The 21,464-nt window shown below is 44.9% G+C and overlaps 1 protein-coding gene across 2 annotated transcripts in view; it reads right to left on the reverse strand.

The window, feature by feature from the left end:
• Positions 1 to 4,434: 4,434 nt before the first annotated feature.
• Positions 4,435 to 21,464, reverse strand: part of LOC113131730 (spectrin beta chain, non-erythrocytic 1) — a 73,574-nt gene continuing 56,544 nt past the window's right edge. Inside the window, exons 25-43 of one of the 2 annotated variants that reach the window (XM_026309318.1) lie at positions 21,301 to 21,447; positions 20,856 to 21,119; positions 19,104 to 19,328; positions 18,149 to 18,238; positions 17,698 to 17,976; positions 16,783 to 16,913; positions 16,341 to 16,545; positions 15,691 to 16,065; positions 15,364 to 15,450; positions 12,749 to 12,906; positions 12,366 to 12,504; positions 12,182 to 12,266; positions 11,815 to 12,011; positions 11,605 to 11,699; positions 11,151 to 11,205; positions 6,012 to 6,208; positions 5,713 to 5,886; positions 5,172 to 5,214; positions 4,435 to 4,931 (exon numbers count right to left, since the gene is read on the reverse strand). In XM_026309318.1, coding sequence (XP_026165103.1) covers positions 4,725 to 4,931; positions 5,172 to 5,214; positions 5,713 to 5,886; positions 6,012 to 6,208; positions 11,151 to 11,205; positions 11,605 to 11,699; positions 11,815 to 12,011; positions 12,182 to 12,266; positions 12,366 to 12,504; positions 12,749 to 12,906; positions 15,364 to 15,450; positions 15,691 to 16,065; positions 16,341 to 16,545; positions 16,783 to 16,913; positions 17,698 to 17,976; positions 18,149 to 18,238; positions 19,104 to 19,328; positions 20,856 to 21,119; positions 21,301 to 21,447 — 3,153 coding nt within the window. In that variant the 3' untranslated portion in view covers positions 4,435 to 4,724. The remainder of the gene's footprint in view (positions 4,932 to 5,171; positions 5,215 to 5,712; positions 5,887 to 6,011; positions 6,209 to 11,150; positions 11,206 to 11,604; positions 11,700 to 11,814; positions 12,012 to 12,181; positions 12,267 to 12,365; positions 12,505 to 12,748; positions 12,907 to 15,363; positions 15,451 to 15,690; positions 16,066 to 16,340; positions 16,546 to 16,782; positions 16,914 to 17,697; positions 17,977 to 18,148; positions 18,239 to 19,103; positions 19,329 to 20,855; positions 21,120 to 21,300; positions 21,448 to 21,464) is intronic. The other variant, XM_026309320.1, reaches the window with a different exon arrangement.

Below are 21,464 nucleotides of genomic sequence, written 5' to 3' on the forward strand. Positions count from 1 at the left end.
ACATGCCATCCATTTAGCCACAACTAGCACATGTTGGAGAAATTAAACTTAGTCTCCTATGGGATCAGTTATAGAAAAGCCGCGAAATCCGGATTTTATTTTGAAGGGCATATCTTCGCCCTTCCGGTGCATTTGCGGGGTTTTGCCACGCACTTGTCGCAGCTCGGACTCGGGAGGAAACCACGACGCACGGGGAGAAAACACCCCGACTCCGCTGGAGAGGACGCACGGCCACAAAGGATGCTGGGATGCTGTGTTTTTTGGTTGCCTAAAATCATCCATTTTTTTTCCATCGAGGAAATGAGAGGAATAAAAAACTACAAATACCAGCAGCAGAGACGGAAGAGCTGTCCGCGGTGCTGAAGTCAGAGCATCTGCAGAAACATTAGGAGAAAATATGATTATTAATAATAATAATAATCACCAGTGAAGTGGCTGTCTGTTAAAAATAAAATCTAAAAAATGTAAAAACACATATCGACATATTTTATTTGACACATGACACAGATTCATTATATGATATTAATAAATAAATGACATATAATTAGAGCAGAAAGTTAATTAACATCCAGCTGCAGCATGAATCTGCTCATTTATTTTAATCTACTGATCAAAGCTTCTTAGGTCTTATCGGTTTGGTTGTGGTAGATTTGTGAATGAAGAACTACTACAGATGAAGCTTTAAAATATATACTTGTACTGTTACACACAGTGTATGAAGTAATTAAAATACACGTTCCATGATCCACAAACACTGACGGCTGAGTTTATATCTGTACAGACACTTTGATACAAAAACCCTTGTACTTCTAAACACAGTATTTGTACCTGCACCAGAGGATTTGTACCGTGATGTATTTTTATTGTGTAGTTGCTGCTGACTGATGGAAACTGATGCCATCAGAAGATCAGATGAGTTTCATTAGACAAGGGAGCGACTGTGTGGGCTGGTTTTATGTTGACCTCAGATGTGGTGATTGGACCTGACAGAGCTGTAGAGGAAACTTTACTGCTCCCAGAGTGTGTGAGCTCAACATAAAGTCTCCACCTGACCCGTCTCAGGAAAAGCTGAACGTTACTGTCTGAGCTGTGGGCGGCTAAGGAGTCCTGAGTTGCCCTGGTGGTGTATGAGTGTGTCTAAAAGTGCTTCGAGTACATAAAAGAGTTCTACAAGTGTTCAGCACCAAATAAACTCTCCTAGAGCAGAATAAACAGCAGAAAGGCGTCCGGCTCTCGGAGGCTGCTGGTCGTCTTGTGCCATCTTGTGGCCAAAATGAAGAAGTAGGTTGAGTCAAAGTGCAGAGCCAAGAGTTTTAGTTCAGGGTTTCAGAGTGTTTCTAACAAACAGAGTTGTGGTCCAGACACTGAAGCTGAAGGAGGCGGCGGACTGAGGGGTCACACACTGTTATTACACAAACACTCAGTGTCGTCTCCAAGTATCACACTGGACAATCACAAACCCAGTGGAAACATGTGAGAAACAAAGTAGAACAGTCTGTTGAGGAGTTTGTAAATCCCTGCTGAGCAACACTCAGCCTGTTCCCATCACTTCCTTTCCTGCAGACCCACCCTAACTCCACCCATTAGCACCACCCGCCTCGCCTCGCCCTACCCTCACCCTCGCCTTAGTCTCAAACCAGCTGGTCACCGTACTTTTGAATGGCTCATTTCTGCCAAGTCCCCAGTAAACAGCCTGTTTGAGCAGTGATGAGGTGTGACAGTGGACTAAAGGTTCACCCACTCATTTCATTTCTAATCATATTGGTCTGTGCAGATAGAGTTTTTATTTTTCCAGGTCTTCAGGTATGTGTCTGAGATTTCTTTAAACCTTAACAAATGGGGCAGTAAGTGTGGACAAACCTGGACTGACCTCAGCTTGATTAATTAAACTAAAATCTGTGACAGAAAAGTTCCACAGCTCGGAGATGAGTCTGGTGAGTTGTGAAATATGGGTTTGCCGGAGTCTGAAAACAGCCTACATATCAAAAGTGTGATGAGGACTAGCCAAGGACAGGAAGACCATGAGGTCCCCTGCTGCAGAGGATTAGAGTCCGCATCAGTGGACACATCTCAGCATCAGCTGATCGGAAGAGACTTCGTGGTCCAACTGCTGCAGAAACTGTGACTGATGGAGGCCAGAAGGAAGAACAGGGAACAGACTTTAGACCTGAGTCAGTCTGGACTCCGATGAGGCCAAATGAGAGGTCTCTGGTCCCAGGTGAAGGGCTGTTAGTCGACCCAGCAGGAGGGTGACTGGTCCAGCAGGCTCCACAACCCAAACCAAACCCAGGTGTCATCCAAAGTGTCCGATTGTTTCACAGGAGAAAACAAACAGAGTCTGTTCGGTTCGTTTTAAAAGCATTTTAATGGCTTTTTGCACATATGTGACAGAGATGGGGAGAAGTCTACGGGTGCAGATCCAACTAGCAGTGACCCTGGTCCACATCACACTGACTACCTCACCTACAAACCCCGCCCACCCCTAACCGACCCCGCCCACCCCCATCGTGGCATTGTTGATTGTGCAGTATGAAGATATCTATGATTACAGTGAGAGAAATGCACACTATACTTATCAAATGGCCAGGGAAGGCAGCAAAAAGAAAAGTTAAGGAAACATTTCAGAGTGAAGCCTCCACCCAAACACCCACCTGTCACACCTCTGAGCTCATTCTGCTGCTTCACCTTCACCTTCACCTTCACCTTCACCTTCCTGCTGGTGTTGAGAAGCTGGTTAATGACAAAGTTAGAAACGTGCAGAGAAAAGCTGTGACTGAGGCGGAAACTTCCCCTCAGGCTGTTTAAAGGTCTAATTCGCTCAGTTGGAGACCTGTGAGCGCTCAGTCAGTCATCACACCTGATCTGATATCAGTCGGCAACAAATTTAGGGTTAATGCCCAAATTACAAAACCCAATCTGCAGCTCAGAGGTCTAGAACCATAGGGGGTGCTACTGGGTCACACAACCCAATGAAAGAGTTTTAGCTTTTGGCACATCAGGCAAACGGACTAACATGGAAATAAACGATGCGTGAATTTCTTCGTTTGTCATTAAAGAGCTTCCACAGGCCAACGGAGCAGACTTCACTCTGAGGTCACTGGTGGGAAAGAACAGTGCTGAAGCCAACAAGCAAGCCACCATTATTCTGCAACATTACTCACGTCCAGTAAATGTTTTTCAGAACCAACTGCTCCACTTAACACGATGCTTAAAGTAGGTTTGGTTATTTTTATAGCACATCTACGTCTTCGTACTTGTCGGACTAAATAAAACCTCGGACAGAACGGAAAACACAAACATGAGCAAACAGAAAGATACTCCAAGTAACTGAGGGGAGAGGTTCATGTTTCAGAGTAGAAAATAAACCTTAGTTGCAGTTACACATTCTCCTTTATTTATTCGGACTCCTTCATTCAGATTTGACTGTTTATATCAGTAAGTTCCTAAGTAAAGAAAGTGAAGCTTATTACGGTTGGTCGGTCGTATTAGTAGCAATAACAGGTCAAATTAAAACACAGGTTTATATCTCAACAGTTTGTTATACACAAGTTATACACACAGTCAAAGCACCGCAGGGTAACGCTCTGAATTACTGCCATGCTGCAGGAATTAGACTGCGCCTAAATCTAACAGGGATCAATGGTGATTATTTACTTTACACTGGCTAATTACAGTTAATGAACAGAAACCTATAATTACTCAGTGCACAGACTCGTCACGTCGTCGTGGGGCAGACCAGGTGTTTTAGGACTTTTCCCACTCGACTCTGTGGCGCTGCACGTTTGAGCTCAGACTACAAACATGGGACGGGTGTAATTTCAGAGGTTTACCCCGCTGTGGTCTCAGGTTCCCCACTACACAGGGATACACGTCATCTTGCAAAGACGAGGCCTCGCAAAAACTGAGGAGGGACCCTGACAGGAGCCACCTACCACTTCTCAAAAAAACCAAAGCAAAGAGCTGAGACTGCTGGGGAGCATAAACACAAGCCACAAAAGGCAGCAGTCGACGAAGAGCCGGGAGGAGAGGAAGCAGGGAAGGAAAGGAAAACACAAATAATAACAGCAATAAGAAGAATAAAGTGGAATATTCTGGGAACTCCTCTACATTGTGTTGTTGTTCAGCAGCAAACTCTGGTTTTCATTCTTAGGACAGCAGCTGCCTGAAGCGTTTGTTGTTGTTGGTTTTTTTTTTGCCTTCGTCCAGATCTGTTGTATCCGTGTTCCTGCTCCGTATCTTACAAAAACCACACAGAGGACACAGGTGGTGCTGCTGCTGTTCTGCAGCTCTGAGCCGGACCGGACGGTCGATAGGCACAGAGTGGAGAGTTTTGGCTCGGAGCTGGCATGCTGGAGTCACGCTTTGAGAGAGGAGGAGGAGGAGGAGGAAGAAGAAAGAGGAGGAAGTGGCTGTTTGAGATTTTTTCTGACATAGCAACTGCTAATGTTGTAACTGCAGGACAGAGTCCTGACCGCTAAATGAGCTGAAATGTGAATTACATGGATAGAATTTCATGTTAGAGAATATTGATTTCAGAGTAAATTGAATACTATTAGTTTCTAGTCATGACAGTATCAGTTGCTATATGATGAATCTAAATCGAAAGTTTGGTCAACTGACAACATCTTCAGCACGTTTGACCAAAGATCGATCGATAATGAGGAGCGACCCCAAACAGCACCTGAGGGGGGAGGAGGAGGAGGAGGAGGAAGGAGGAGGAGCGTTTATTTCTTCTTGCTGAACAGACTGAAGCGTTTCTCCTTGTCTTTCTCTCGTTTGCCCGGGCTGGACTCGGCAGCCGCCGCGACCGAGGCCGGCAGCGTCTGGGCGCGTGCGGCGGGGGCGGGCGTGCTATGGCTGCTGGGCGTGACCTCCGACCTGTCGCCTGACACGGCCGCCGTGATGGCCGAGATCCACGTGTTCATCTCCTCCTGCAGGAGGGAAGGAGACAGGGAGGGAGACGTTAATGGGAACACTGGTCCCAGTACAGTAAGTAATAAATTGATCTGCTTATAACTGAGCTGTTGTTTATTTATTATGTTATTTATTACATCAATATGGTGTGAATGAAAATGGGATCAATACATTCATTAATGAACAAACAGGGTCTAATAAATGAAAATGAAGAATAAATACTGAAGTAAAACCAAAATGATGCAGGTTGGACTTACGTCGTCTTTGGCTTGGAAGAGATACTCGTTTCCGTCAGTAATCCTGTTAGAGCATGAATTAGAAAAGAACCAGTGTGAATAGTCAAAGAAAGTTTTCAGGACTCACTTCACAGTCTCTGACTCTGCAGCTCCACTGAGCCATTGAGCCTCTTTTAGCTCCTAGTTTTGGTTAAATCACATTAGCTGCCAGGCTGCTGAGGATTCTGCCCAAAAACATCAACGTGTTCCTGTTTTATCTCCTGTTCCAGGAGTATAAAAACATGGACAGGATGTTCTGAGCCTTAATCCTATAAACCAGACGCGGACAGTGCAGCATAAACACAGTTATTCTTCGTTATTCTTGAAACAGGAAGTCTGTCAACATTTTTTAAGCTTTTTCTAATTTTAGGTTTGAGTAAACTGGTAACATTAGAACAGAATTAGCTGTTAGCGGCTCCTGTCGACAGTGAACTCACAGGTTCTCTCCAGGTTCTGCAGGTCGAGTGGTTCTAAGCAGACGTGAGACTAGAAGCAAAAGAGTTTCCATCATAGTGACACTCACTTGAGCTTAAAGACGTGTTTCTTCTTCTTGTAGTCCAGCGCCACCTCGCAGATGGCGTCCTTCAGGCTGATGGGAATCTCGCTGTGGTAGGGAATGCCCTGACTGGCGCTCTTCTGGTCCTTATAGAAGCCCATCTCCTGCTGATTGATCACACAGTACACGTTGTGCCACGACCTGCAGAGACACACCAGGTATGGCATCATTTCTCAGCGTCTTCACACTCATACACATTATTATTATAACAACCACTGTCTGTGCTCAGGTCACAGTGTGGCAACAAAGGTTTTTGAATATATTACCTGCTCGAAGCCTTCTTGTTATGACCCTCCCACTCATGTTTGCGGTGCAGGAAGCCCTCCAGCTGGGACGTGGGAGCGTCCTGCTGGGTTTTGGCCGGCAGGGTCGCCGCCTGGCTGGCCTTGCCTTTGCGAGACGCCCCCGGAGACCCAGCGGGGCTGGGCTCTGACACTCCGTTCACCACCTCGCCTTCGTTATCCTGAAAAAAGATGGAGAAGCGTCAGAGAGGACGGTGGATGGCTGGACTCCCACACACTCGTTTTTAGAAACGACCTCTCAGACACACAGAAGCTGTAAATCAGGGATTAGAGCTGAAGTATGCAGAGCAGAATCACAGGCTGGGGAGAAACGATACTGATCAGACCCCCTGATTTCTACTTTCTCATTTAGCTGTCATGCTTTGAGAAACACAGTCATGACTGAGTAAAACTGCTGACAGCTTCCTGTACAGAACAACCTAATGCACCACAGAGACAGAGGGCACAAAACAACAGCAACACTGAATGTAATCGACTAATCTAATCTATCTGATATCCTGTTGGACCTGATTAAAACAAACTACCAGAGGAAGTGACAACAACAAATAAACTCAGCACAAAGTGAAACTAAACTAAATCAGACCAGATTAAAAACCTGAGCTGAGTTTTAAGGAAGTCTTGAATCCCAAGTCCCAAGTTAGTCAAAGAATCTACCATGGCCCAAACATCTGCTGACAGGAGCCTGTTAAAATATCTCCCATCCGAACGTAAGTCGCTGCCTTCAGACCACACCTGTCACCATTTCCCTAGTTGCCAGTTTTGCAACGAGTAAATGCGTTTTCAGGTAAACACAGTAACATGGCTGCTCTGAGTGTCGCCCTGAATTCCAGTCTTTCAACTCATCAGACTGAACTCTGAGGAAAAACACAAACTTCAAAAGTCAATTTCGAGTTAAAAGTCTGGTTGCATTTGAAAAAGTCTGAAGTTTCCAAATTCATCTTAGATCTGACTGCAGAACTGACCTCTGACCTACTGCCTGGCCTGAAACCCAACAGGAGCTAAGCTTAGCAGCTACTCCACCATCAGCCTGTCGATGCTTCACTTTTGGCTTTTTAATTGTGTGAGCTCAGCTGGATTGAAACACCGATTCCAATTTTTAGGACATGCATAACGGATCACACCACTCATCACACACAAGATGGTGGACAGTGTGAAGACAGGGGGAGGAGCTAGCAGATGGGAAGAAGGAAAAAACAAAACACTTAAAATCTCAAACAATTATCCACAAAATTGCTTGGAAATCATTACTGGGCATCATTACTGGTGAGGGGAGGATGCGATTGGCCTAGTATCAAAACAGATTTTATTTTTCCACACCACACCCACTCCAACCGGATGCTTATTACCCCGTTACTGAGCTCTTCAGCTGCTGGACGAAGGGTGGACGCTCGTTTTGAGAACAGTTCAGAGGCTGGGCCAGTCCTGGGAGCTTTAACTGGAGGGCTGCGAGACCTGGACCGATCCTGGGAGCTTTTATTTAGAGCTAGACCAATCGTGGGAGTTTTTACAGGAAGATTGATGGGCTTAACTAACTTTATTTTCCTGACAGCTAGTCTAAGTTTGGACCCCCTTTAAGGCTGTTTTGTGAAGGACCAGTTCTAGCAGAAGTATCTTACTGTAAATGTTATCAAGAATCCTTGATTTTAAAAAATGGTCTTGATCTTCTGTGACATAAGTAGATCTGAAGCAGACACTGTACAGATTAAGATGGACTTTAATCCCCAAACTCATTTCAGATCAGTGGAGCCTAAAGGGGGTCATGAAGTTGGATTAATCATCTGCCCAATCTGTCTGTTTAGCTTCCCAACATGCCTGCTATCACAAGACTCATTAGAAACTGTAATGAGCTTGTTTGAATATTTTACATGCTGTGGCTAAGTGTAGTCTTGACTAAGTCTTTACTGTGATCTCGTCTGAATGATCATAAACCTGGATGAACTTCTTTACAGAAACAGCCACAGGTGCAGGCTCCTACTCTACCGCCAAAAAATGGAAGTGGCTAAAGATCTGAGTGCCTTTATGGTTTCTATAAATGTAGGTGAAACCACGCTACAATAAGAATCCTCAAAAATGTAGGTGTACTCTATTGAAACAAAGCCCCAGGATGAAACTTGGTGAAGAACATGAGTTAAAGTAGTGATACAGTGACAGAATAACCAAAATGCTAATGATGGTCACAACATGCAACAAAACACACTGCATATGTAGAGAAGACACAACTGCACAACATGTACAACATGTGGACAGACAAACCAGAATGGGTCAGAGTGTTCTGATTGGTTCTGACACGGTTTATTAGGGAACGGGTGTTAGTTCAGGAATGACTGAAGGGGCTGATGGACGTGCAACAGAATCCATGAAGAAAAACAGTGAACCATGAAAACACCTGATAAATAATAATAATGATAATACAGAGTAGTGACACGAGATCATGACTGCAGGAATATAATGAGGAGAGGTGGAGCACACGCGCGCACACACACACACACACACACACACACACACACACACACACACACACACACACACACACACACACACACACACACACACACACACACACACACACACACACACGAAATACATGAAGACAGTGGGAGGATTTAGAAGATGGATTATTCCATGTAGATGTCAGGACGTATTAACGGCACTGTGAAAATTCACTGAACTTTTAGAAACTATGTCTGATGATTCCAACAATATTAGATTATTATAATTATATTGTATATAAATTACATTTAAATTAAAATTATATTACCGACTACATTCAAAGTTTCTAAAAATGTTTTATTTTTAACAATAATATAAAAAAGAGAATTTTTCTATAGCATTTCCAAACTGTTAACTTTAAAGGAATAACCATAAAAATAATAATTATGTGACAACTGTTATATGATTTTTTCCAAATGCATGTGTTGTTATCTGACTTGTACGTTACAGAGAGTAAATGGCATATGTGTGATGGAAAACATGGTACACATATAGTACTCTATGAACAGTATGAACATGGTGAGGATGAGCTATGGGATGTTGACACTGGTTCTTTGACTGGAAAAATGGAAACTAATATTGTTTGTGACAGGAATCACATGTTAATAGTCAAACTAAAATTTAAGCAGCTAAAATCTTTTATTTTAAGACAATCACAGTAAGACATATCTGAAATGTAAGAGTATGCATGTTACCATGTATGAAAGATTATTAGTGTTAATTAATTGTGTCTATTTTTGCATTTTCCCTGTTTGTTTTACCGTATGTCTCAATATGCTGATGACACCATGATTTACATGAAAGAATAAATATAATCTGTCTGTTGTAATAAGTGTCTGTAGAGGAAGAACCTGATCATGGAGTGACGGCTGTGTGTTGACGAACTGATTTGTTTGTTCATTGTCTCAGAGGTTCATGTTCCACAGGGTGAGTTTATAAATGAGGGCGTAAACTAGCAGAAACATTAAGAGCTGAGGGGAGAGGATGACAGGAGTGTCGAGCTGAGAGACACAGGGAGGGAGGAAAGAAAATAAAAGGAGGAATGGATGAAAACACAGGAGTGTAGTTTTGTATATTTGTGAATGTATGTGTGTAGTTTTTTAGTTTCATGTGCTGCTTTTACATTCACACTCACAACAAATGCAAACATTTTAAAATTACTAATACAACTATGTCCACGAGTCATGTCCTGCTATACTGTTTGCTCATTTTTGCTTCAAAGAGCATAAAGCACCATTTAGTAGCATGACTAACATTGTTTTTTGGGGTATTTTTTTTCCCTAATAAACAAATTAAGCACAAAAGGAATGTAAAGTAAGCTGAAGAAAAAAAAGCTTTTACCTAAAACTTATATCTTTAGTTAAAAAATGATTTTTTGAGGCCAAATTTGATAAAAACTGCTCACTACTACTCTGCATTAATAAGCTTCATGGGTTAAACCAGGGGTCTCCAGCCCTGGTCCTCAAGCACTACTGTCCTGCTGGTTTTCCAGATATCCCTGCCCTACCCACTGCTGATTACCTGGATCAGGTGAGTGCAACCAATCAGAAACTGGAAGGGCAGGAATAGTTGCAGGACAGTAGCGCTCGAGGACCAGGGTTGGAGACCCCTGTGTTTAACTGAAAAAGCCTGAGTGTCAAACTGGATCTTCTTTTCAGAGGGAATGTGGCTCATGGTTTTCACCAGACCTGAGCTGTTTGTATGTGTTTCAAGTGGTGTCAGGAATTAAAGGTTTTAACAGGCATCAGAACAAAAATGTTTGGCAACAAATGGATCAGCCTGTCAACCAGAGTGGATCACTAATAAATGACTTCCAGTGAAAACAACAACATAAGGGCTTTCAAAAGTGATTTAGGCTGCAGTACCTCTATCGGCCACTAGAGGCTGCTGCAGAAACTCTCAGAATGTTGAAGTAACAGGTTTTTTCTGCAAAACAGCTAATTAGTAGAAAAAGAAGGATCCAGGTGGACACGAAGGCCTTTCATTAAAGCTGCGGCAAAACTACTGAAGCAGTGCAGTTACAGTTTAAAGATGCATTACGCTGAATTTTCAACCAACACCGTGTTTTCATGAAATTATGGTGCTGAACTAATGAGATCCACAATGAGCCTGTTTAGTCCTCCCAACTTAAGACTACATTTCCCATCAGTCCCTTTGGTTCACCTTTACTAAAGAGAAGTGATTAAGAAGAATCTCAAAGACGAAAATCTTATTAAAAGTAATTACACAAATCAATGTCAGTCATTATCAGTTAAAGCTAAAATGATGCACGTGACACCTTTAAAGCTAACCTTACGCTTATACAATAAGAATTGATTAACTAATAAGGGGGAGGAGCAAACAATAAATGCCGAAGTGATAAATAGAGGAATAGTAATGAGTGTGTGAGGAGGACGACTAGTCAGTCAGTCATATCTTGTATGAGGGCTGATGTTTTGTGAGGTTTCATGTCTCGGCGTGCATGGTTGTTAGAGTGTGTGTGTGGTTGTATGAAGGTATCTTGAATGTGCACATCATTAGCGTGTGTGTTTGTGAGCATCAGGGCGCCGTGGTGGTCCTGCGGCTCTGCAGGGAGCTGCTGTATTTCTGGTAGGCAGGCGAGCGGTAACTAACCCTGGGAGACTCCTGATCGGACGCCAGCCCGTTCTGAGACGCCTGCTCACCCGCCCTGCGAACACACACAGTACACAAAGAGTCAGACACACTCAATAAAGTTGTTCATTGGCCACAATAATTAAATAATAATTAAATATGTATCTGTCACAGTGAGGTCACGTGCAGCCTTTCTAACATGGCCCTTTCTTTCCTCAGTGAAATACTGGTCACATTTCAAAGATATTAACTTGACGAGTTTAAATTATTAATATGAAATGGAAGTTAACTGGGAGGATGCACTCATCTGGATTGTTTTTATCAGCCAGAGAGAAGATGTGTCTCAGAGTGATGCTTCTTTCCACTGATAAACAATCTTTGGCAGAGTACAGACTTGCAGGGATCCATTAACAGACATGTTTAATTTAAGTGGCTGTAAATGTGATCAATGCGATCGATGTGATCGATCCCTCACCTGTGCTGTGCTGCAGCGTCTACAGCCTCAGTGGGTGGGGGTTGTCTCCTCCTCTCTTCCTCCTCTTGCCTTCTTCTCACTTCCAGTAACTCCATCTGGACACACACACACACACACACACACACACACACACACACACCCACAGTCAATATGTTTTTATCTTAAAGCTTTTTCACCTCTCCGGCGTGTGCTCGTGCTCGTGCGTCTCACCGTGGTCAACCTCTCCAGCGCGGCGAAGCGTTCCTCCCAGGTGGCGGCTGACTTCTCAAAGGCCTCGTGACGTTTGATGAGTTTCTCCACCTCGTCCACGCTCTGGCCGATCTCCCTGCTGGACAGGTAGGGCTCCTGACCCAGCAGCCACGCCTCGGCCACGCCTGCATCCCGGGAGAACTGGTGCACCTCCAGGACTGAACATGCACACACACACACACACACACACACACACACACACACACACACACACACACACACACACACACACACACACACACACACACACACACACACACACAAAATAATGAAATAATAATAAATAATAAATAATGAACTGAGAAAATGTTTGGAAGAAACATGGTACCCAGTCTGAGCCACTCCCATCTGTCCTCCCACTTGTCAATCATGTCTTTCCTCTTGTCGGTCAACTGCAACAACCTTTCTTTAATCTGCAGGAGAGAAAACATGTTTTAAGATGTTGTTTTAATGTTGTGGTTTGGAGACAGACTGCTCAGGGCCTCATATAATCTGATTGAAGGTTCCTCCACCTCGTCTGAAGCGTAGTGCTTCCTGGCCAGCAGGGCCTTGCCCAGCTCGATGCAGGCCGTGAAGCTGTCGTTGCGGGCGTCGATCTCCGCCTTGATGCCCTGGTGGTTGTTCATCAGCAGCTCCACCGACGACACGTCCCTGAAAACCAGCAAACACCCAGACAAACCACATCGTGATGCTAAATTCTGCTAAAGCTTTGGTTGGTCATCACGAAGGGTTTGATATGTGAGAAAATAAAATTAAAAGTCTGTTACTTGAGTGCAGCTCAGACATCGACTGGCTGCTGCTTATTACAACGACAGAAATCACTTTAAATTCTTTTATTTTGCTGTTTCCTGCTGAGAGAGAAGCTAAATGCTCCCATAACCTGACATGTCCTCACCTGGGCTTCTCCTGGGCCTCGATCAGGCGGATGACGTCCTCCATCCACAGCATCAGGTCACGCACCATGCTGAAGAAGCGGAACTTGTCTCCGGTGTCGACCAGCTTCGCCCGCCGGCCCTCCGCCGCTTCCAGCAGGTTCTTCCAGGCGTCCAGGACCTGAGCAGGATGAGAGGACACACAGCAGGGCTCAGAGCAGAGGCAGGAACCCTCTAACACACAGACCAGGACTGGGGTCACCTGACGAATTAAAACGTCAGACGACAATCAGACACCTCAAAGAGCATCTGAGGAGAAGGAAGAAGGTCACCCTCATCAGCACAGGGTGTGTGGATTAACACAGCTGGTAAAATTGATCCATAAACCTTCATTCATTATATGACCACATAAACTAATATTATAATATGGAATCAAATGTACTGTGATGAAACTAATGCCACCACAGGGAATTTTTCTTACATTTCTTATCTGGGCCTGTTGGATGGGACCTTAATTAAAAACTAAATCCCAGGAAATAGATCAACATCCTCACTTTAATATCAGAGAGCTAGACAGCGGCGGCTAAAGCACAGTCCCACCGTGCAGCCGAGTCTGGTTTCAGGGCTGGGACTGACAGAAGCTGCATCGCTGCAACACAACACAGGAAAAAAAAAAAACACGCCGCCATTCTGCTGCATTTTCCAGCCACAAGCAGCAACACAAGTTATAGTCAAACGTCAGCAAGTTAAACAACTGAGCTGCAAAAGGCAAAGCTGTGCAGGGAGGGTGTGGACGTTCTGGCAGCTGTGTGTGTTAGGGGCAAAAGCAACACTGACGCCTGTTGGCAGGCCTTGTTGACTGCATTTTTAAAAAAAAAGAAAAAAAAAAAGAATCAGCATCTGTTCAGTTTCTTCTCAGTAACACAAATGTGAGGCTGAGACAGTGTGTGCAGGGATGGAAGCATGGCTGCAGAGGACTGAGAGCAGCGACGCCAGAAAACAAGCAGCTACGTTTAAGCAAACATTCGATCGCACCATGTGCAGCCACGAAACATCAACAACTTCCACTTAACGTCCAGTTTTCATCTTCACCGACTCGCCAGATCGAAACTTTATTTGCAAACTAGTGACAGCATTTGTTTTAACCACCTCACGAGACCGGGCGGGTGGAGTTTACAGCCTGTTGGTGCTCAGATCAGAAATGCACAGAAATCCACCCCCACAGTGATCGAAGGAAGGTCAAAACAAACCCTGTGAGTATTTAGTCTGTGACTAACGCCGGGCCAGAACAGATCTGCACCAAAACGACTAAAATGTCACGACAATGAATCAACATTTTAGTCGAAAGTCTCAAAGAAAATCTGAAACTGCAGCCAAAATGAAGACTGATGCAAAGCCAATGTTTTTGGTAAACGGAGTCTCACCTCTCCCTTTCTCTTCTGGGTGGACAGAGGGATGAGCAGGGAAACGGACATACAGGGAATGGTCAAAACACATCGCCATCACAGACACTCATTATTAACAAGGTGACACCCACTTCAGCTTCAGACTTTCTGAATACGCCCGTTTCAGATGTCAATTTTCTGATGCGTCATGAGTTTGTGGAATCCAGAGCAGTTTATTAAGCAAAACAGAATTCACGCCTGCACAAGACCTGCAAAAATATGGGGAATAAAGACTGAAAACAAAAACACTTCCTGTCGGCAAATGGAGCTGGTTTAAAGTTTCAAACCTCAGACGTGATGTAATGTGGGAAAAAAGGGTCTGACCTGTAAACAAATCATCCAGCAGGTGTTTTCAGACTGAACGTGAAGTCTGCTTCCACTTTATTTATATGAAACTGTCCATTCATAAAGATCAGGGACAGGATTTCACCTGGACGGGTCTTAGCCGCGGGTTTGCAGCATCTGGACTGAAGCTCATGTCTTTGTGTTCACTTGTGTGTTTTTCAAACTGACTTCACGTTGTGTCTGAACACACACTGAGCAAGTCAACAACCAGCTCTGCTCCCTAATACAAGAACATGAGTGGATCCTTCAGAGCTCCTGAAGGTTTGCAGCACAGGGCAGGAAAGGTCAGAGAGCAATTTGTGAGTCTGGCTCAACATTTCAAGCGTCTTCACATATTACTGACGTTTTCCCAAATCGACTGCAAAAAAAATAAAAACTATTTGGTTTTGAGCCTTAAAGATCTGGAAAGAAATCAGCTGTCAGTATTTTGACCATGCCCTGTACCATCTTCTTCTGAGTATGACTATAAAATCCCCTTTGAGGGTCTGTGACACGTCTGACACCTGAACATGTGAATGTTTGTGTGGCCTGTAGCTTCATCTTCACACAGAGCACAGGCCTGTTTTTCAGCTTATCTGAGATGATTCTCCATGTGGCCTCTAACCAAACCACCTACAAGTCTGTGTTTTGAAAGCAGGTCCTTCCAGGGGCAGAGGAACAACGCAGAGTTAGTGCAGCAGCAGTGCAGCATGCATGAGGCGAAGGGCCTTTTACAGCAGCTCCATTAACACCAGTGCTGGGTCCAATCCATCTCAAATCCAAATGATGTAAGAATAATAGCGATAACTGTGTTTACTGATTGCATTCAGAGCAAACCAAGCCCAGTATCAATGAGGCGGACGTGTTACCTCTCCCTCTCTCTTCTGAATGTCATCCGCTTTATCTCCAGCGTAGGCCGACTGCAGACGAACGGCGTCTTCCTGCAGCTGCTGCACCTGAAACGGCAGCGAGAGGAAAAGGTTCAGGTCAAACCTTCACATGAGAAGCAGGCGATCACAACGACAAGGTCCCATAAACTCCGACTTTCAGGTAAAAGTTTCATCCAGCTGTGTCTAAACTGAGAGAAAACGTATTTTCTCATGTTCGCAGGTCGACATAAAGTTGTCAGTGTGTGTCATCGTCCTCCGACGATGCTCTAAATGATGTTTCTCAGCTTTCGGTGTCAGGGCACGTACCTGTGTCCCCAGAGCCTGAATGTCATGCTCAAAGGTGGTGTGCATCCTCTGCAGGGTCTCCACCGTGTTCTGGTCCCGGCCCAGCTCCTCCGGAAGCTTCTTGTGTTTGTCCAGGATGCGGTTGAGGATCTCCTTGGCGTCGTGGTAGAACTTGTGGAGCTCGTAGGAGGCGGCGAGGATCTGAGTGCGAGTGTCGATGAGCTCCAGCAGGTCGGCCCAGGCCTCGTTCAGACCGTCCTTCCACTCCGCGATGGTGGCGGCGTCGCCGTGACCGCTGTTGATCAGCTCGTCCGCCAGGCGGTTGACTCCGTCCACGCGCTCCTGCCCGATGTTCCCGGTGTCCCGAGCGAACTCTCTGAAACGCTCCTGCAGCATCTGGTGGACGACAGACATTAAAGGTGACAATCACATGAAGGAGTCGGTTCATTTGTCAGTTTAGACATTTTCTGAAATAAATGACGACAGTGGACAAAATAACAGAAACAGCACTGTAATCTGGCCTGAGGGAAATACTCTGAATATTAACCTTTAATCGATAAAATGACCTGTGCAGATTCATCCTCTCTAACATGCTGAGTTTGGCCCTGAGGGTATTTGTCCATAATACTTGAACAGAAACGTGGTTTGAATCACGTATGAGTGGTACTAACGGTGACGTGCTCGTAGTCTTGTCCTAGCTCGTGGGATCCAGCCACCACCTCCCTCTCTGCGATCCACTGCTCCAGGTCGTCCACCTCCCGGTTTAACTGGAAGAGACGGAAACGCTCGTCCAGCTTCCCTCGCCGCTCCTCCGCCAAATCCTTCAGGCCGGCGTACAGCTTGTCCACCTTCGACTGACGCATCCCGATACGCTCGCTGCACGGACAGGACCAGAGGAGATCAGGATTTAGGGTTTCCTCCTGCCTTTCACTTTTTTTACCTTTCATCTTCCTTCCTTTTCCTCCACTCACAATTTTGTTCATCTATGCCTCATTTCCTTCTTTTACTCTTTTCTTCACTTCTTTGACTCATTTCTACTTTTTCAGCTTCCTTTAAAGAAGAACCACAGAAATGCAAGCATTGACCTTTGACCTGAGCCCTCCGCCCCCTCACCTGTCGGGGTGTTCGGCAGCCACCAGGCCCCGGCTGGTGCTGGACAGCTGGTGGACGGTGTCGGCGTAATCCTCCACCGCCTGCTCCAGGATCTGATGCTTCTTCAGCATCGCCACTGAACTCTGCTCGTCCTGACACACACACGCACACACACACGCGCGCACACACACACACACACACACACACACACACACGAACTGATATTAACCATTCGCTGCATTATTTAACAAAGTTCATGTTCATGTTTAACAAAGAAGTGAATCAAATTTCTGAAGGAAGAAATGAAAAGAAAAGTAAAAGTATGAGACGTGGAGTGAAAAAAGAAAACAAGCAAAAATGAACAGGGACAAGGTCAAAAATACACAAAATACACAACATAAACCCGAAACTCGACTTAATAACTGTGAACTGAACTCTAACCACTAAACGTGCACTGACCTGCAGAGACAGAACACACACACACGCACACACGCACACACACACACGTCACACCAAAACCACATCACCAAACAGGAAACACACAAACCGAGGAACTAACAGTGAAATGAAGAAAACTGACATGTTGGACCCAGAGGGCAGGAAATTAAATTAACTGCATCAATTTTAAATTATTGTTTTTCTACCAGAACCTGAATCATCAAAAACTGAGGATAATAATAAAATAAAAACCAGTTGTTGAAAGTTTGGCTCCTGCATATGTGCTTTGTTGCTGATTATTTATATGGACATATGTATTTGCAGGTGTAGCCCCTCCCCCTTTATTTATTTATTAATTTGTGTGTGTGTGTGAGATGTATGTGTATGCACATATTTCAAAAATAATAACTTTCATAAATGTTTATTAAAAAACCTTTTACAATATTCTCCTGTGGGATTTCAGGTGTCCTGCACTGTTCCCCTGACCTCTGACCTTACCTTGGCCTTCTCTTCAGACATCATGTACAGCTCCTGTTCGCTCATCCAGGCCTCGGCCTCAGCGGCGTCGAAGTAGTACTGCTGGGCCTCGTGGGCCTCGCTGAGGCGCCCGTGACGCTTCTCTGTCTCCTTCCTGATCTGTTCCCATAGCGACTGAAGCTCGGCGAGCCGCTGGCGAATCAGCTCGGCCGTCGGGCTGTCCTCCCTCAGGACGTGTTGGCTGCGCTCAAAGATGTCGTCATAGCGATGCTGATGGCCCCGGATCTCCTTCTGCAACGTCTGCGAGGGTCAAAGGTCACAGCGAGGGTTGAGTGACAAGGCAACATGATGCTGACAGAAATCACTGCTTTTACTTTGAAAGTACATCCTATCGCTTCTTACTTCCTGTTTATTCCTCCTGATAAATAAACTACGCTGTGTTTCATGTTTACAGGTAAACGTGTTTGTGCACCTGGTTCTTCTTGATGAGCAGCTGCACCGTCTGCAGGTTGTGTCCGTGGTCGGTCGACGTGGCCAGAGGCATCCGCTCCTCCACCCAGAGCTGGAGACACACACACACACACACACACACACACACACACACACACACACACAGAGTTTCGATATGAGCTGTTGTTCCAATAAGTACTACTACTGCTTCTCATAATTTCTAGAAGGAATTTCTTATTACTGTCACCACTGATAATACTACAAATACTACTGGCAACTGCTGTTACTGCTAGTACTTAATACTGGTGCTAATACCGCAGCTAATTCGAGTACTAGTACTGCTGCAACAAAACAGCACTACTTCAAATACCTTTTTCTTAATCCAGCATCCTACAATTAGAGAAGGATGAAGTAGAAGTAATAGCAGAGTAGTACTCTGCTATTACTTCTACTGCTGTAAAGTACTACCATTGCTGTTGCTGCTACTACTACTACGTCTTCTGACCTGCAACAATTACCACTACTATGACTATTAGTACCACTTGTGCTGCTGCTGGTAGTACTGCTGGAACTATTACTACTAATACTACAAATAATGTCATCAATTCTGCTGCTAGTACTACTTGTATTCCCACAGCTGCTGCTACTACAACACTTTCTACGAGTACTGCAACAATAGTGATACTAGCACTGCAGTAAGAGCTGCTGCAGATACAGTGAATACTGCTATTACTATACTGTCAATAGTGTGACTTACTACAACCCAACTATAACTAGTACTTGCAAAACAGTACTACAGTACTTCCCCAACTGACACTAATTTTGGTTCCTTTTTCAGTGAAAGTCATTTCTGAGAAACATGCAGGTGAACTCCAGGTCTGTGTTTCAGTTTTACTCATCCAGCCGTTACAGCAGCTCAGTAAATTAAATTCAGTTAAAAACAATAAATATAGAGTTTCCTCCGATTCTCTACTTACGATCTCGTCCTCCACGTCCCTGTTGAACTGGTGGATCTCACGGGAGGCCATGAGGTTATCTCGTCTCTTCATCAGCGGCGCCTGGAGGGTCTGGAACTTCCTCTCCACGCTCACCCTCTGCCCGTCCACCTCCTCGGAGCCTTTCCCCTCCTGGCTCAGGGCCTGCGACTGGCTCTGCAGCTCCTCCACCTCCTTCTGACGCACCCCCACCTGGCTCTCCAGCATCTGCAGGAGCACAGCAGGTTACGGCATGAACACAAGAGCTGACACACACGGTATCGTACATGCATCTTTAAATATCAAACCATTTTCGATGGAACGTATTTCCTTAGCTTTCAACCACATCTCATGGTATTCATCAGCAGGTGCAGCTTTGTTGAAGAGTCCCTGAGATGCAGTTGAATATTTTAGCTTTTTATGAAATGAGCAAAATTTAAATATGTTGAAAAAAATATTCTGATGAGGAGCAGTAAGAGAGAAAAGTGCTTAGAGATGAAATGATGTAATAATGAAAAACAAACAAATATCGGTTACACAGAGAAAATCCTTCAGAGTCTTCGTCTCATTTCTCAGTGGTCCTGGTAAAAAAAAGACGTCCAATAACTGGTGCAGATTAAAAAACAGCCTGACAGTTTAAAAACAGCCTGACAGGCGTCGAATAAAGATGAATAAACAAAAAAAAAAACCAAAAAAAAAAACACAGAATCTGGAATTAAACCAGAGCAGGAGAAGAAGAAGAGGAGGAGAGGAATTATTTCTCTGTTTGATAGATCCAGCACTCGGTAATGACCTCCTCTCTCACACACACAGACACACACACACACACACACACACACACACACAGGTCTAATGAGGGAAGTAAAGCTGCTTTAATAGACTGAAAATACTGGAAAGTCTCATCCTCCACACTTTCAGTTTTCACTCCTAACACATCAAATGAAGATTACATAACTGCTATGTGAGTGTGTGAGTGTAAGTGTGTGTGTGTGTGTGTGTGCTGCTGAGTCTTTGTGCGTGTGTGTGTGTTTGCACCCATGGATGAATAATGTGCAGAGCAGCTTCTGCTCCTACTCCATGAGTGTAAAAATGGAGAGAGACTCTTCAGGACCTGACATTTCCACCAGTCCATTTCTCCTCATGGTGAATTGTTTGTTGTTTCTAGAGGAGTCCATCCAAACGTAAACACTCACTTTCCACGTCAACATGAAATCATTCCAGAAATACAGGACCAGGTGGAAGTGAAGCCTGCAGATGAATTATTCCAGCAGTTTCCCATGTTCCCCCTGTTTAATGTGTCAGCACGCTAATATGTTCTAATTCGCAGTGAGACTGATTAGTTTTGCATGTTTGGCCAAAACAACAAACACTGGAGAAACACCTGAGAGAAAATGACAGTGAATTGGTTCAAAGGGGGAACATGAATATCAGTGTCATCATTTTTAGAAACGCTTCTTTGTTGAGCTGTAACTTGGAAGATCTCTGCTTTATTTAACGGCTAAAGGCTCGTGACACACTTCAGAGATGATTTCTACCAAACCATAGATCCTGTCTTTTAACACACGAGCCTGTCAGGAGTCTTTTAAGGCCACAAGCATTGTTTTATTCTTTACATGTACTGTCTAAATGGAAAACAGGAGTGATACAGTTTTTTAGTATAAAAGCTGTGAAGGTGCCATGAAGGGCTGCTCCCCTCAGACAGGAGGACCTGAACCACCTGTCAGTGCAGCACTGAGGTGAGTTTGACCTCCTTACCTGCTGCTTCTTGAGCAGGATGTTGACGGACGTGAGGTCTTTGCCGTAGTCGTCGGACTGCAGCTGTCCCTCCAGGGTGGCCAGCCACTTCTCGAGGTCGGCGCAGCTCTGCGTGAACAGCTCGGCCTTGTTGGCGTCAAACAGACACTTGGCCTTCGTCTGGGTGGTCGACTCGAGCTCCTGCCACATCGTCTTCAGAGACGCCAGCTTCTCTTTAACCATGACCTCTGTCTCCGGCTTCTCTGCCATCAGCGCCTGCCCGTCCTGAGACACAGAACTTGTGTTGAACACTCAGATGTGGTTAGCAGATGAAAGCACAATATGCCTGTCACTAAGCAGTCCAAGACCCAGTCTAATTCAAACGAAAGAGTTTTCAGACATACCAAACGTGACTGATATCTGCACATTCTACCGTGTTTCATCCCCTGCTGCTCTGCCGTCCCACCTTGTCGATCTTGTCCAGCCACTCCTTGTTGGACTGCAGTTCGGCCATGAAGGCCTGGTGTTTGAGCCACTTGCTGTGGAGGTTCCTGGCCTCGTCGTACGTCATGTCCTGAGCCGTCAGCATCTTCTCGTTGATCCACAGGGTCAGCTGGACGCACACAAACA

The sequence above is a fragment of the Mastacembelus armatus genome, chromosome 15 (genome assembly GCF_900324485.2).
Source record: "Mastacembelus armatus chromosome 15, fMasArm1.2, whole genome shotgun sequence".
Lineage (NCBI taxonomy): Eukaryota > Metazoa > Chordata > Actinopteri > Synbranchiformes > Mastacembelidae > Mastacembelus > Mastacembelus armatus.